General features: G+C 60.4%; 1 protein-coding gene across 4 annotated transcripts; it reads right to left on the bottom strand.

Moving 5' to 3' along the window:
* Positions 1-1,932: 1,932 nt before the first annotated feature.
* ARHGAP45 (Rho GTPase activating protein 45) lies at positions 1,933-15,951 on the bottom strand. Of its 4 annotated transcripts, none has more exons than XM_045542680.1 (23): positions 15,640-15,951; positions 13,330-13,660; positions 10,232-10,375; positions 9,954-10,038; positions 9,799-9,871; positions 9,574-9,640; positions 9,353-9,490; positions 9,172-9,236; positions 8,844-8,954; positions 8,688-8,768; positions 7,326-7,514; positions 6,960-7,097; positions 6,683-6,873; positions 6,419-6,543; positions 6,255-6,335; positions 6,001-6,105; positions 5,725-5,894; positions 5,120-5,308; positions 4,901-5,038; positions 4,492-4,718; positions 4,205-4,415; positions 3,445-3,550; positions 1,933-2,950 (listed from the first exon to the last, which is right to left on the bottom strand). In XM_045542680.1, exons 1-23 carry the CDS (start codon positions 15,775-15,777, stop codon positions 2,604-2,606), a joined length of 3,450 nt encoding a protein of 1,149 aa, XP_045398636.1. In that variant the 5' UTR covers positions 15,778-15,951; the 3' UTR covers positions 1,933-2,603. The 4 variants fall into 4 exon arrangements, with proteins under 4 accessions (XP_045398636.1, XP_045398652.1, XP_045398643.1 ...); XM_045542696.1 differs by lacking the exon at positions 15,640-15,951 and adding an exon at positions 14,581-14,835; XM_045542687.1 differs by lacking the exon at positions 15,640-15,951 and adding an exon at positions 14,384-14,497.
* Between the last annotated feature and the right edge of the window lie 58 nt (positions 15,952-16,009).

Here is a 16,009-nt window from a genome sequence, read left to right as displayed (position 1 = left end):
GGTGTGAGCGTATCTTTGTGTCTCTTCCCGCACACGCGGTGTTGGGGTAGTTCTCTGGTGTGCGGCTGTTCATGTGGCTTTTCTTGCATACAAGTTTGGGATCAGACTGTCCACTTTTCTCCCTTAGTGTTTGTTTTCAGAAGGCCTTGCCTACCTTACTTAAGAGCAGTTGTAGGTATTTATTTATTTTTTTCATAACAGCTTTATTAAGATACAATTCATGTGTCATATAGGATTCACTCTTGTGCAATTGGTGTGTGTTTTGAATTTTAATTTTTTTTTTTTTTTTTTTTTTTTTTTTGAGACAGAGTCTCACTCTGTTGCCCGGGCTAGAGTGAGTGCCGTGGTGTCAGCCTAGCTCACAGCAACCTCAAACTCCTGGGCTCAAGCAATCCTTCTACCTCAGCCTCTCGAGTAGCTGAGACTACAGGCATGTACCACCATGCCCGGCTAATTTTTCCTATATATATGTTTTTAGCTGTCCGTATAATTTTTTTTCTATTTTTAGTAGAGACGGGGGTCTCGCTCTTGCTCAGGCTGGTCTCGAACTCCTGAGCTCAAACGATCTGCCTGCCTCGGCCTTCCAGAGTGCTAGGATTACAGGTGTGGGCCACCGCGCCCGGCCTGAATTTTAATTTTTTTAGAGGTGCTGTCACTGTTACCCAGTCTGGGCTCGAGCTATCCTCCCACCTCAGCTTCCCAAATGGCTGAGACTACAGGTGTGTACACCATACCCAGCAATGCGTGCGTATGTTTACAACCATCACCTCAAATCTAGTTCTAGGACATTCCCATCACTCCACATGGAAACCCAAGCCCCTCCCCCAGCCTCTGGTGACCACGAGTCCACATCTTGTCTCCGTGGATCTGCCTGTTCTGGATGTTTCATACAGACGGAGTCGCACACTGTGTGTCCTTCTGTGTCTGGCTTCTCACTGAGCACGATGTCCTCAAGGTCCATCCATGTTGTAGTCTGTGTTGGAGCCTCGTCCCTTTTCATGGCTGAGTGATGTTCCAGTGTTTGGATGTGCCACGCGTGTTTATTCATTGGTGGACACTTGGGTTTTTCTATTCTTTGGCTGTTGTGAACCTGCTGCTTGCTGTGAATGCCCATGTGCAGGTCTGTGTGTGGACACATGCTTTGCTTTCTCTCCAGTGAAGACCCAGGAGTGGAACTGCTGGTCATGTGGTGACTGTTTAATCTTTGGAGGAGCCCCCCTCCAGACTCCCCCAAAAGCTGCACCCAGGTTACATCCCCTCAGCCGGTGTGAGGGTCCAGTTTCTCCACGACCTCTCCAGTGCTTATTGTATATCTATTTCATTATAGCTGGGGGTGAAGTGGTTTCTCCTTATGGCATTGGTTTGCTTTTCCCTGTTGGCTGATGAGGCTGAGCGTCTTTTCACGTGTTTGTTGGCCATTTGTGTATCTTTGGAGAAATGTCCATACAGATCCTTTGCCTATCATTTAATTGGGTTAAGTGTTTTAGAGACACCATTACCCGGGCTGGAATGCAGTGGCGTCATCATGCAACCTCAAACTGTTGGGCTCAAGTGATCCTTCTGCCTCAGCCTCCCGAGTAGCTGGGACTACGGTGCCCCCACCATGCCTGGCTCAAAAGAAAATAAATTTGAAATGCAGTTCTGCAAGTGCACTGGCCACATTTCCAGTGCTTGGTGGCCACTTGGGGTTGGTGTACAGGAAGGACCTCAAGGATGGAGAATGTACCTGCCATCTGGAAAGTTCTGTCAGATGGCCCTGAGCTGTAAGTTTACATGAGAAATCTGCATGGCCTGTCCGAAGACGACCCGGGCTCACCCACTTCATTGGCTCTGGCAGGATCTCTTCCCTGCAAGCCTCTCCCAGGAGCTGCCGAGGAGCCCTCTGCAGCCCTCCAGCCTCTTCTTCCAAGGCTGCTGCCACCACAGGAGAGAGACCAGATTAAAAACTTTATTAAGCAAAGTAAACGTGCATGTCAAAGAACTATATGTGACCTGTAAGTGGCATGTACCTAAACCCCAGGTGTCTGAGCCTGGTTTTCTGAAAAAGCGAAGGCATCCCAAGGCTGCTGTGCGGGCCCAGCCATCCTGCGACCTGGGAAGCCACACCAAAGGCTGGCCTCTACCCCCATCCACGGCTTCCGGAATGGCCTTCCACCCCAGACAGCACATCTGCTCCATACGGCGGACGGTGAGGGCAGGGCTGGGCCTGCTGTCCCGGGGGAGTGAGGGGAGCGCTGAGCAGAGACAGGTTCCTCCGTCCACACACACACACACACACACACACACAGCCCTGTGGGCGCTTACAACAGGGCTGGGCTACTTGATGATAGAGTGAAGTCCTCCACTCTAGCTCAGCTCTGGGGCACGGGGTGGTGTGTGGGGTCCCCACAGCATCGCTGACCCTCATGCTCCTGGATGCTTCTGGGAGGAGGTGGCCAGCACTGCCCTCTCTGTTCTGTGGGCTGGCGGGACTGGCTGAGTCCAGGTGCTCATAGCAGCAACCCCAGGACAGTGTGGGTGAGGTGTGCCCTGGGCCAGGGACGGTCCAGAGGGGCTGGAGCCGGCAGGATAGAAGCTGGCCGTGGGCCCCACACTGCCCCAGCTCAGACAAACTCCGGCTGCCTCTCCCGGCAGGTTCCCAGTGCGATCCACCCGCCGCGGAGTCTCACGGTGGGCAGCCAGCCCTGGGCCACGTTGTTGGACTGGTTGGTGTTATACGCAGAGAGCCGTCGGGCTGGGCCATCCTCATCTTCATCCTCATCCTCCCGGGCCGCAGCCTCCAGCTGCTCCTCGCTGCCACTGCCGCTGCAGGGACCCTCCTCCAAGCTGGCCTCGGACTCCTGCTTCTCCAGGAAGTTGAAGTGGTGCAGGGCGCTGGCACCTGACGACGACAGCGGGTCGGAGGCCTCCTCCAGCTCCGAGTCTGAGTCGTTGGACGCAACTTGGGATTCTAAGGCAGAGGGATGGGGGAGGAGAGAGGTGTCCCATGACCAGAGGGAGGCCCCAGGTCAGCCACCTTTGATACCGTGAGGACAGCCCCACGTGAATCAAATCCTGGGGCCCCCTCTCCAACCAAGCCCGTCCCTGCCCTTGGAAAGCACACGCCCACGGGCGACATGCTTAGCCCAGCCTGGCACCTGGTATCTCTAGAGACAACACACAGAGGCATCACTTGGACGTTCAAGGTGCCCATTTCTTAGTGTAGACCTCGAAAAAGCATTGCTTTGCTTGTTTGCAACAGAGTGAAGGAAAAAGAATGAACATTTAACAAATGTGGTCCTCACGGCAGACAAAGAACATGCGGCTTCCGGGCACTGCGACCTGGACCAACCAGCTGTTGTGCACACAACACTGTCACCAGGCACATGCACCCACTGGCAAAATGTCCTGGCCTCCTCCAGGGCCACTGAGGTGACAGGCCTAGCGGTGACCACATGCACTCACCTTCTCCCCCGTCCTCCACCTCCTGCAGTGGGTAGGCAGCCCCCTCGCCCGCCTCCAGGTACGGCACCTGGACAACCACTTCAGCCTGTGGGTCCAAGGACCCGCCCTGAAGGGGCAGAACAGAGGTCAGGGAGAGGTCAGGGAGGGGCCAGGGATAAATTAACAAAAGAAACAACCCCCTAAACGTTACTGACACCACTCCTGCTGAGGCCGACCCACCACACTAATGTAAACAGGCCTGGCCCCAACAGTCGGCTCTTATCGGAGGCTGAGCCACTCTGACCCCTCAACCCACTCTGGGCTTCTGCAGAGCTCATCCAATGAAGCAGAGCAGGAGGAAACCCAGGAAGCTGCCTCCCTCCATGTGAGAGCTGCCGAAAGACAGATAAAGAAATATAAGGAAGACTTGAAGACAGGAGAAGGGGGCAAGATGCTTTCAGGAAATGAGACAGACACGATTCCTAGAAAGGGAGGCCTGAGAGGTTGAAAGTGAAACCCAGCAGCTGGGTGCAGTGGCAGGCAATGGCGTGGTGGACAGAGAGGTCTGATGTGAGTGCCAGAGAGTGGAGGGGCGGCCACAGGGCCTTTGCACCACCCGAGGCTCTCCCAGTTCTTTGCTTAGGAGGCACCTGGCAAACAAAATGGGTTCTGTCCAGACCAGTTCTCTCCCCATCGTTGGTCAAACAGACCACCACCACTGCCCCTAACAGCCCTCACCATCACCCGCACATACGGCTCTTGGCCAGACCCCTGTCCTCACCTGGCCTTCGGGTGCCTCCTCTGGTTCCTCCTCAAAGACCAGGCGGTAGTGGACGATGAGGGTCTCGATGATGCGGGCCTGGTGGGGGTAGTCCACCAGCGAGGAGAGGGAGACAGTGGCCTCGGTGGGCCGAGGCCGCAGCAGGGTGGGCCCGAACACGATGCCCAGGTTCCCTGGGGTCATCTTGTTGTCCTGCTCCACCTCCACAATCCTGGGGGGCCAGGAGCATGAGGGGGTGCACGTGAGCGGCCCTGGGGGACCCCTGCCACCCTGGCCCCTGCTCTCACCTGCGCAGGTGCCGCAGCAGGTACTGCAGCGTGGCCCTGTTCTCAGGTGGCAGGTCCTGCAGGAGCTCCCGCAGCCTGCAGGCCATAGCTACAGCAGCCACCTCGCTCTCGGAGCCATCCTGCCGGCCCCGGGAGGCCGCCTTGGCCTCGGCCTCTGCCTTCAGGCTGTCCTTGGCCAGCCCCACGAGCTCGTGGTAGAGGCGGAAGGAGATGAGTGGCTCGGGCAGCTGCGGACAAGGGGTTAGAGCTGGGGTCGGTGGGCCTGGCCATGCCCCTAGCCTCAGCCCCACCCACCCACAACAGCCTTCCTCCGCCCCACTCAGTGTCACCTGCTCCTGCCATGGCTACGCCCCTTCCAGGCACTGGCTCAGGCTAGGCCTCTGCCCTGCCCACCTCCAACGGGTCTCACCTGGCGCAGGTAGAGCTTGAGGACGTTGCTGATGTCGTGGGGCGGGGCCTGTGACAGCTCCACCAGCTCCTTACCGTTCTCAAAGGCCTGGCACAACTTCTCCACACGCGTCTTCACCCCATTCACCCGGTAGATGCCCTGCGGGGGGCATTCGTCCTCAGCCCACACCCACCTCCTGGCTCCTGCCCCCAGGACAACCCCCTGGGCACCTGGCATCACCTTGGTGCGCAGAGCTCGTCGCTCGATCTCACAGACGCACTTCTTGACCAGGAAGGGCACACCGTCTGGGGTGCCACGTGCTGCCCGGCCGAAGTCCTGGCCGAAGAGCTGCAGCCGGCCCTGCAGCTTCTTGTGGCCGCACTGGATGGCCAGGGTCTCCAGGCACTTCTTGTGGCAGGCCAGGCAGCACTGTGGGGGACAGGCATGGAGTGAGCTCCGGGCCATGCCCCCACCCGCCAGCGCTGACCCCTGAGGCCCCCCATGCCCCTGCACATGGCACTTCCACCCCATGGCCTCCACTTCTTCCCGCCTGTTGGTTTTCCTGTGGCAGCCCCAGGGCCTTTGCACTAGCTGCACCTCCTTCCTGGGACACTCTTCCCCAGATGCCCTGGGGAGGGTGCTCTCTGCACCAGAGAGAGCCAACCCTGCCCCCAAACCTGAAAGAGCCCACCCCATCACCCCCCCTACACCTCCTTCCAGATGCCTACACACCCAAAAGCTTCCCACTCACTCCCGGTTCTGGGCTGGACCTTCCTGAAAGCACACAGGCCAGCTGGTGCCTGGCACCCCAAAGGTGCCAGCCCTCCCCTGGGGACCCCACTCACCTCCTCACACTCAGCACCCTGGAAGTAGACGTAGCTGTTGCACTCCCGGCACTTGGCAGGCGTACGGAGCTTCCGGAGCCGGTGGGTGCGCGCAGCCTTGGACAGCCCCACATTGCGGAAGGGCCCACTGGGCATGGCTGGCAGCTCAGGGGCCATGCTATTGAGATCATCTGGGGGAAGGACGGGCAGCCAGTGTCACCCGGGCAGGTCAGGGCCAGGCCAATAGACCATGTCCAAACCTCCTTTCTCCCCACACCCGGGTCAGGGGACCCTCACCCTGCTCAAAGGCTGAAGCCCCTGCACCACCCTCCTGGTCCACCAGCTCCTCGTTGGATGACATGGTGCCACTGGAGGATGTGCGTTCAAACTTCTTAAAGTCCCCTGAGCAGGAAAACAGAGCTGTCAGACACCCCGAGCCAGGAGGGACCAGCCAGGGGGCCCATCTGGAACCCTCTATCACCCCCAATGCATGATGAGCCCACTGAGGCCTGGGAGCTTCCCCATCCCAGCCCACCTTCCAGGGTCCTCACCTGAGCTGGTGCTGGGGTCCAGGGTGCCTGAGTCTGAGATCGAGATCGGCCATGACTTGTGCACCTGGTGTCCTCGCCCACCTGAGGAAAGAGGCATCTCTGGTGAAGGGCTGAAGGGAACACAGGGAGCCAGCACCCACCCCTGGGCCCCGCCGGACACTTACCCCTGCGATCCTTGACAAGTGTTCCGTCCTGGGAGCCACCTTCCTCTGGGGGGCTGCTGGCAGTGTCTGCCCCTGCAGTATCACCAACGTTGAAGCTCCCCTTCCGAGCACGCATGACAGGGGACCTGATGGGAGGAACAATGAGGAGTGGGGGCCTTGGTGGTGTGGCAGAGGGTCCTTTTGCCCGCCCCGTGACAGGTGAGAAGCCCAGCTCCCCAGGGCATGGATGTGCACAGTGGGCACCGGGTGGGCAGGCGGCAGTACCAGGTGTTGGTGGAGACATGGGGTTCAAAGTCATAGTGCACATCTGGCTCCTCCCCGCGTTGCAGCTGGCGCACGTGGGAGGCGTACTGCTGGCCTGGGTCGTAGAGCTTGCTGCTCTCGCACAACATCTGGAAGTGCACGGGCAGCGGGGCCGTCTGCATGTGCATCATCTGGTAGTAGGAAATGGTGGCCTACGGGTGGCACGTGAGGGCGGCAGGGTCAGGAGGCTGGACCAACAGCTGCCCCCCACACCCTGGTGGTGGGAACCGGCACACACCGACTTGATGGTCTGGTCGCTCTGCCGGATGACCTCCTGGATCTGCCGTAATGCGGTCACCTTGGTGTCTTCCAGCTCCTGCTTCTGTGTCTTAGCATCTGCCACGCACGTGCGATACGTGGCCATGGCCTCCTCTGCCTGGGGTGGGTGCGGGCACAGGCAGGCTCAGCCCCCGGGGCATTGCCAGGCCTGATTCAGACATCCCAGGGCTGAGCCATGCAGGGAAGGGTGGGCAGGGCATTCCTGGCAGGACGCACGGCCCGGGCAAAGGCTTGGAGTGGGAAAGTTCACACATTACCCCAAGAGATGCCACCCCTGAGTCTCATCCTCTGGGACCCTCCGTGGCCACCTCCCCGCCAGCCTCACCTTGTTCTTGGCTTCCTCCTCCAGCCGCCGCCGTTTGTCCAGGGTCTTGGAGGCCGTACTGCCCGCCCCAGGCGCGGTCCCTGCCTGTTCCTCCTCGGCCTTGGCCACAAGGAAGCGGGCCTTGTCATGGTCCTCGCAGCGCTGGATGTAGCCCTGCTTGGCCTTGCGCAGGTTGGACTCTGCCTCTTGCTGTGGACGTGGGAGTGAGGGGCCCAGGTTTGATCCTGTCCTGCAATAGGACTTGGTCTCCCAGCCTCTTCCCGCCCTTCTTCCCACCCACATCAGCCCAGATGGCCCCCACAGTGGGACCCCATGAGGAAGGGGCATTTGGGGTGCCCATTTGACAGGCTGGGAAGCTGAGGCACTGACACCTCCACCAGCCCCTGCAGGAGTAGGCTGATGTCTCAAGCCACTGTCTCTTTCACTTCCGTTCTCACAGATGAAAACAGAGGCTGCGCAGGCAGGAAGTCAGACTCTCAGAGTTGGCAGAAACAGCAGTTAGTCAAAAAACAGGGGGCCTTCGGGAGGGCCACACCTCACAACCTACACCATCAGAGACTTACACATAAAGACAAGAACCAACACAAGTACTAGGAGAAACCATGGGAAGAGTTTCCAAAATAATCCCAGATTGGGGAAGGCCTTTTGATGAGTGACACAAAACTCAGAGACCATAAAAGACTAACTAACAATCAACCTATTAGTGTTAGACTACTGACAATCAACTACTACTAACACTCAGTGGTTTCTACCTGGCAAATAGGCCATAGGTAAAATCAAGAGTCAAACAATAAACACAGGGGTAGTGGTGGGTAGGGGAGTCTGTAACTCACATCATTAAGGGTATTCTCTCATATGTAAAGAGCTCTGGGAAATCAATAAGAATAAGCTACGGTCCAACCCAAGGTGCACAAAGGAGAGGACCTGAGAGTTCACAAAAGAGGAAAGGCACTGCTAGGGCCTGGGAAGGTAGCTCGTACACTCACACCCTGGGTGCAGCCATTCCCTTTTGGGCACTGATCCAAGAGAAATCCTCACATGTCTGTAAGATGGGGACACAAGCTTGTCATGGCAATAGTATTTGTTTTTGCTTTGTTTTTTATTTTTTGAGACAGAGTCTTGCTCTGTTGCCCAGGCTAGAGTGCCGTGGTGTCATCACAGCTCTCTGCAGCCTCCAACTCCTGGGCTCAATAGATCCTCCTGCCTCAGCCTTCTGAGTAGCTGGGACTGCAGGTGTAGCCAGAGCATCTTTGAGCCAGGAGCAGGTCAGCCTGCGGGGCCATAGCCAGCCCCACACGTGCACTCAGGAGGCTGTGCCTGTGCCAGCTGCCCCACCCCACCCACCCCAACCACCAGCCCTACCAGCTTCCTCTGGGCACGGTGCCAGGACTCTTTGATCTCCTTCCTGCGCTTCTCGTGCTCAAGCCTCCGCAGGGTCAGGGGCTGGGGAGAGACAGGCTGTGAGCGGGGGCCCTGGTGTCACCCCCTGCCCAGGCCACCCTCCTGGGCACAGCCCACCTGCATGAAAGTCTGGGTCTGCAGCGTGCCCACTGCCTGCACCATGCTGTGGCCAAACTCCAGGTCCTGCTCCAGGGCCAGCGAATAGATGGACAGGAGTGGCATGTGGGGCTGCGGGGTGGGGCAGTGGTCACTGAGGCAGGGAGAGGGATGGGGGTGGCCCACCACCCCGAGCCCACTGCTTCCTTGGCCCCTGCAGCCACCCACCCACCCACCCACCGTTGGCCTCATGGTATAGGGGGAGCCCCTGCTCTCGGGCCCCTCACAGGGGGGCTGAGACTCACACCCAGGCCCCAGGGACCCCTGCCCAGTGCCGGCCAGCCCCCACCTCCTGCATGACGCTTTGTCTGCAGTTGTGCACGATCTTCTGCAAGCCTTTGGCAAACTCCATCTCTGCAGGCCGGGGAGCGGTATGAGGTGCGGGGCGGAGGCTCACCAACCCCAACCCGCCCAAACCCCCTCCCCACCCCAGCCCTGCCACATCCTGCTGGGGCTCCCCTGGCGCTCACCCAGGGTGGTCCGCTTCTCCAGGTAGCCTATGAGGTCCTTCATGTACTTGGCCATGTTCTTGGCATATTGCAGCGCGGCATCCACACCCCCTTCACATCGCTGCAGCAACATGTCCACCTCCTCGGGGGCCAGGCAGCCTGGGGGGACGCCCGCTCAGCTATGGCCTGGCCCTCTACCTCCCAGCCCGCCACTCAGGTGCCTGCCTGCGGTGGAGACTTACCCGCGTCGCAGTCCTCAGTGCTGGGAGCGGCACCCTCACTGCCCTGTCCGTATAGGTTCTCCACGGACTACAGGGGAGGGAGGCACAGGTGAGACCCGCCAAGTGCTGAGCCCACCACCCTGCAGGGGACGGTTATGGCCCGCCTGGGCAGAGGGGGAAACTGAGGTCCACAGATGACGCAGGGTGACTCGCCATGCCCTGTGACCTGAACACCTGGACACTCACCTGGCCAGGGTCCCCGGGAGGCACTGACAGAAGGGTGCTGCTGTCCACTTCACCCATGAGGAACTCAGACACACTGCAGGGCCAGGGTGTCAGCATCAAGAAGAACAGAGGCCCCCACATCCCCCCACGCCCGCCCTGCAGGCTCCCGCACTCACGTGCTGCTAAAAGACACCGCGATCGTCTCCAGCGCCTTCTCAAACTCCCTCTTGTCTGACTCATTGTTGCTCTCGTAATGGAAGGCTGGGACAGGGACAAGAAGGTTGCTTTCTCTGCAACTCACTGAGGGGAGCCCGTAGCCCAGGGGGAGCGAGTATCAAGGAACCATTGTGCCTGTCAAACTCCTATGCATCCTTCAAAACCCACTTCAAACATGCATTCCTCCAGGAAGCCCTCCCTGCCAGAGAGCCCTTGCTGCCCGTCTCAGCTGGCTGACCTTTGACCTTTGCGATGAGGGTGCCAGCAGCTGTGAGCGTCTCCACAGTGTTCAGCAGCGGGTACTTAGAGATGACCTGGCGCATTACACGTAGGGCCTCGCCCAGGCATTCATGGGCCAGTGGCCGGCGGGCCTCAAGGAGTTCTGCTGGGCAGAGTTGGTGTGAGCAGGGGGGTAGGAGCCTGGTCCCGGTGAAAGTCTGTTTACCTCCTCCCTCCTGCTCAGAGCTCCTGTCCCCAGATTGGGAAATTGAGGCAGAAGCGGGAGAGGGCAGATGTCCAGGGCTCACTGAGAGACCTCGGGTGGGGCACTGTCCCTGTCTGGGCTCTTGGCTACCTCAGCAAAGGCCAGACCTTGGCTTAGACAGTCCCTTCTGCTAAGAACATGCTTTTCCTGTCCCTTCAGAAAGGAAACTGCCGCTGCTCCTTCAAGCCGCAGTCCCGGGCCCATTCCTCCATGAAGCCCACCTGGCCCCTGCCCTGCCCTAGACCTTAGGACGGCTCAAAGCTCTGCCCAGCCCTCTCCCTTTCTGCCTGCCTGGGCACTGGGCCCCCAGCAACCCTGTCATCTCACTCTCTTCCCGCAGCCACCCCACGAGACAGGCATCATCATCCTCATGTTGCAGACAAGAATACTGAGGCACAAATCTTTCCCATTACCTCTGAAGGCATCAGAACACCAGACAGAAGGGCCCTGCCTGGCTTTATCTCTAGGGCAATAGGGAACCATAGAAGGTGTTAGAGGACAGAGGGTCATGGTCAGATCTGCCTGCTGGAATGTGGCTTTAAATGCCCTTCTAAAATGTTCTCGGTTAAAAATAAAAACAATTTTTAAAAAAGCAAAGTGTACCGATGCTGCCAAGGTGAAAGAATGCCCAGAGACAGAGCCCAGGAGTGGACCTGGCGACCAGCAGGACAGACAGCTTTGACCCTCTGACGGCCATGAGAATATTCAAAAAACTAAACTCTGAAAATAGGTGCCTCACCCCATTTTAGCACTGGGGACCCCCCTCTGATTGCCACCTCTGGGGAGAGGCCTGCGGAGTCACCAGCCAAAGATCCTGCCCGGCACTGTCCGCCCGCCTGGGACCTCCAGGAGCCCGAGCGCATCTTTGCTGCCAGAGTCCCCGGAGGTGGGAAGGGGCTTCAGGGCTCCAGGCCACGCCCCTTCCCTGGACATTCCTTCCACACACCCCGCCCCTCGCGCCACCGGGTCTTGGCCACCAAGGTCCCTGCAGTACCTCCCTACCCGGGAAGCTGATGGCAGGCGGGATCCCTGCAAAGTCCAGAGATGTCCAACTTGGCACGGCGGAGGCAAGCGCGCAGCAGCGGCTGCGTACCCAGCCCGCGGGACACAAATGTCCTGGGCGCCACATGCTCCCCGTGGGGCTGGGGGACCCCGCGCCCGGCACCCTCCCCTCACCTCGGGTCCCCGCGCGGCAACGCACAGAGCCCTCGTCCAGCGCCGGGTGCACCGTCCCGCAGATACACATGGCGCAGAGACCATGAAGGCGTGGGACCAGGCGACTGCCTGTTCTGGGGGTCTCTGGCGGCGGGCTAGTGGCCAAACCGGCTCCGGCTGGTCTGGAGGCCCCGCCTCCACTAAGGAAAACCCCGCCCTGGAGTCCCGTTCGCCCTGGCCGGCTTCCTTGGCTCCCAGCACGTGTAGCGCAGGAGTCCAGACCTGAGGCAGCGCCATTCCAGGTGTGGCTGGTTGAGGGCCAGCGGGGAAACTGAGGCCCAGAGCCCAAGCCTGGGGTGTGAAGAGGTCCCGGGAAGGGGCAAAGGGACCCCCATCTACCGCGTCTTATCTACGTACGCCTCGGCGCCCGCGGCCTCCTGGGCTGCCTGTGCAGGTGTCCCCAAGCTGGGGCCTGGGCCCCGCAACAATGACCATATGCTTTAGACACCTGGTTAGTCTCAGCGACCCTGTGGGGCTGTTTTACAGACGAGTCACACGAGGTCTAAAGAGGGAAGGGGCCCTGGCAGTGTGTCAGGGCAGGGCAGGGGCAGCTTCAAGACTGGAACCCAGACCCTTTGCGCACGAGGGCTTCCTGGGCCGGGTGGCCCTCCAGGCGCAGGGAAGGGGGCCTCGCCCAGGTTGCCCAGTTCCAACCTCCTGAAGGACGCCTGTGGGCAGAGCCCCGCCCAGGCCAGGCCTCCAAAGAAGCGCCAGGATCGGAAAGGAACCAAGATTAGAGTTTCCCCAGGAAACCAGCTCCGGCCCCAGCCCCTGGGACCAGATAACCTCCAGGGCTCCCACCCCTCCCAGCAGGGACAGGGCCCTGCGGCAGAGCCCTCCTTAGCCCTCTAAGGTGCAGAGGTCCAACCCTGGCTTTGGATGCCGGCCAGGTAAGCTGGGGCTCAGGGCCTTGCTGGGGATTTGGTCTCATCATCTGTAAAAGGGGCGGCGGGGGGGGAGGAGGGTGCGGGCCAGGGCACTGGCCCGACCCTGGCACTGTGGTTTCCGGGAGCAGCCGGTGGGCGCTGGAGGCAGCACAGGCAGCACACGAGGTGCCCGCCCGGGCTGCCAGGGACAAACAGGAAGCAGATGAAAATAGCTCAGCAGGAAGCTGGGCTGTCAGCAGCCGCGTGGAGGAGAAAACGGAACTGCCATCCCACGGGCGGCTCACTCCCAGCACCTCCAGCCGTTTGATGTCCCCATCCAGGCTTTTGTCCCTCCAGAACCTCTCTCCACCCAGACCTTAGCAAACCTCAAGTCCGTGTCATTTCAAAACGCAGATCTGCTCCCACCTGTCCTGCTCTAACACCATCTATGCCTCCCCACAGCCCTCAGGATGCAGTCATCCTCACACACCTCCTACACCCCACACCGTGCCCCCCCCCACTGCATTCTTATTTCTGTTTCTCAGCCTGCACCCAGGACATTCCTTTGCCTTTCCCTCCTAGTTGACACCAAACTCCTACACATCCCTCAGAGCTTTAGCTGTCATGGCCACTTCTGCACAGCCCTCCCTGCAATCCTCTTCTGAGCCTCTCCAAATCCCCCCCTACATCCTTTCTTGACCCTTAAGGGTTAGAGAGATCTGTGTCCGCCTCTGCCTTCATCCCAGGCCTCAGTGTCCCTGCTGCTCTCACCGTCACGCAACACACACTCCTTGAGTTTCTCAAGCCCCTCAGCGAAGCGCGCCACGTCGGCCAGCAGGTGGGAGATGTCCTCCACGGCATCAGGGGAGGGGCCCTCTGTAGGCAGCTCGCCTGGGCTGGCAGCTGCCATTGGGCTTCGGTGGCCCCTGCCCAATGTCCAGGAGGCGGCTCCAGACAGCGGGAAGCCGGCTGCGCTGGCATGGCGGCTCAGGCTGGTGGGCCGCTTGAGTGTGCCAGTGGCCTTGATGCCCGAGGACACGGCTGGTGGCTCCAGGCTTGGTCCAGGGAACACAGTATCAGCCCCTTCTTTCCTGGGCAGCTCCTTGGGTAGGAGGGGGAAGCTGGTAAAAGGGGGTGCTCCAGCTTGGATGCTGCCTCAGTTTCCCCAGAAATGAAATGGGGCCCTGGAGGACCTTCAGCCTCTGACCCCACAAGGGTCAAAGGCCAGAGGTCACAGGGCTGAGATTTGGAACTGTAGCCCCCCCCACCTGTTACCCAACATCCCCTTCCCTAGAGCTTTCACAAACAACGGTCCTGCCCTAACCACAGCCAGGGGAGTGGCCTGTGGGGAGCGTGGGGGAGGGGGCACCCCACTTCCTGGTGTGGGTAGGGAGGGCCAGGAGAGGGTCCACAGCCCTTGTGGCCCCCCTCAGGCTCCAGCAGCTGCACCTACTTTCCAGTGAAGACACCTCTGACAATTCCTGTACCCTAGGGGTCCTATAGAACCCTGAGTCTCACAGATACCCCCGGGCCTTGTAGACAGACACCTCCAAGCTTTGTAGACACCCTCTTATCTTCATAGACACCCCCAGGCCCCGGTACCAATAGATCCCCTTACAAGTTCTGCTGCCCTATAAACCTTCAACCCAACAGCCAGGCCCAGCCCTCCCACTTCTCAAAGGCTCCTGGAGCCCCCAAATTGCCTGAGCCCGCATCCTGCAGTGTCCCAGATCCAACATTTCCCCACCCAGGTACCTTCCCTTCCCACTCCCTGGGCCCCACAACCGGCCCTGGGGATGCGGTGGCCACTCCAAAACATCCCTACCCTGAGCTGAACACGGAGGTCCTGGCCTCTCCTCTGTGGCCCCTGCCGTCCAGCCCGGTAGGGGCTGTAGCTGGCCTGGGCCCCCCGCCGGCCCAGCATGGTGCTGCCCAGCCCAGGCCCCTCCTGGCGTCCCTATCCCCCTTGGGCTGGGTGTCAGTCGCTGGTCCCCGCCCGCTCCCCGCAGAGGCTTGACTCACCCCCGAGGGCAGCGGGCTGGGGCTTCCCGCCCGGTTCTTTTTCGAGATAGAAGGGGTTTTCATGAGCTCCCGTTTCTTCCTGGAGAACATGGTGGGGCTGCCTCTGGGTGGCCCAAGGGTGGCCGGCTTCGGTCGGGCAGGCTGGGGGGTCTCAGCGCTGCAGGTCCCGGCGCCAGCCACCCCTTCCCCAGCTGTCAGGCCCACGTGACTGGCCCAGCCCTCCTTGGCGGGCCGTTCCCCCCACCCCCCGGCAGGAAAAGGCTCCGTGAGGCAGCGCAGCAGACTCGCCCCCCACCCCTCCCAGCCTCAGCCTGCAGCTCCGCAGAGTGGGCGCGAAGGTGCGGCTACAGGCCCCGCCCCCGGCCCCGGCCGCGCCCCCGGCTTCCGCTTTCGGGAGCTCTGCGCCCCTGCCTGGCACTGGCGCCCCCAGCAGGCACCAGGAGGCCGACTGCGGGGACATTGTCCCTCACTCGGACACACGCCCAGTCGCGACTAGGAGTACACGGACACGTGTGCACGATGACACGCAGGGACAGAGACTTTCACATGCGCTTAGCTCCGCAGATGACATGGAAGACACCAAGCTTCGCACTCAGACCCAGGACACGGGCACCAGCCCAAAGTCACCTGCCCTTTTTCCCTGCAGGCATGCCCTGGTCCTGACTTCTCTGGTCACCCGTCCTGCAGACTTCAGGGCTCAAGCAGGGCCCCGACAGGGCGCAGTGGGGTCACCCCTTGGTGGCCGGCCCTGCAGCCCAACACCAACACTGTCCTCAGCGAAGCTCCTCCATCCTACATTCCAGGGACTTGGTGGGGTCTTGGGACACACGCACGACCCCAGGAGTGCTGGGCAGTAGGAGGAAGGCACAGAAGCACTGCTAACATGCTGAGGCCTTGTGGGACCCGAGAGCTGAGGCATCTGGGTGTGTACAGGTCCCAGTCTCCTTCCATCCTCCCCAACGCCCCCCAGTGTGAGCCCTCTCCCCTCCGCAGGTCTCCCTCCCTCCCCTCCCTCCAGAGTCCTACACCCAATCCAAAAGCCCCAACCTCTCTACTGACCTCAGGCGGGAAGGGCGGGTCTCCTGGACACAAGACTTGAGGGCCACAGCCTCCAGTCCTCCATCCAACTCTCCAGGCCCGCGTCCAACTGCAAACGCAGCCCAGTAGCCCCTCGAGGACTTTCTGCCCACTTATCATTGCTCTGAGCACCAGGATCAGCAGCTGAGGGCTGGTGGGTGGGCTCCTGGCCAGACCTGGAGGCCTGTGTTACAGGCCATGGGGCTTCTCTAAGCTAACTGGGACATTCCTGAGCCCTGACCTCACCCCCACTTCATGGCTAGGCCCTCACAGGTACCGCCCTGAGGCACCAGGCCCACGTGGGCATGCAGGGGCCCAGGGACTGTGACCAGGCTCTATGAAGCCCCCACTG

The sequence above is a fragment of the Lemur catta genome, chromosome 1, assembly GCF_020740605.2.
Source record: "Lemur catta isolate mLemCat1 chromosome 1, mLemCat1.pri, whole genome shotgun sequence".
In the NCBI taxonomy this organism is placed as follows: Eukaryota; Metazoa; Chordata; class Mammalia; order Primates; family Lemuridae; genus Lemur; species Lemur catta.
This window is presented reverse-complemented; position numbering and strand designations above follow the sequence as displayed.

What these genes read in the sequence shown, in the direction of transcription:
- ARHGAP45 (XM_045542680.1), bottom strand. Translation starts at nt 15,777, where the DNA reads ATGATAAGTGGGCAGAAAGTCCTCGAGGGGCTACTGGGCTGCGTTTGC. An exon ending in GACGAGCTCTGCGCACCAAG is followed by an intron (nt 5,039 to 5,119) that starts GTGATGCCAGGT and finishes TGCCCCCCGCAG; the next exon opens with GGCATCTACCGGGTGAATGG. An exon ending in TCAAGCTCTACCTGCGCCAG is followed by an intron (nt 4,719 to 4,900) that starts GTGAGACCCGTT and finishes CCTTGTCCGCAG; the next exon opens with CTGCCCGAGCCACTCATCTC.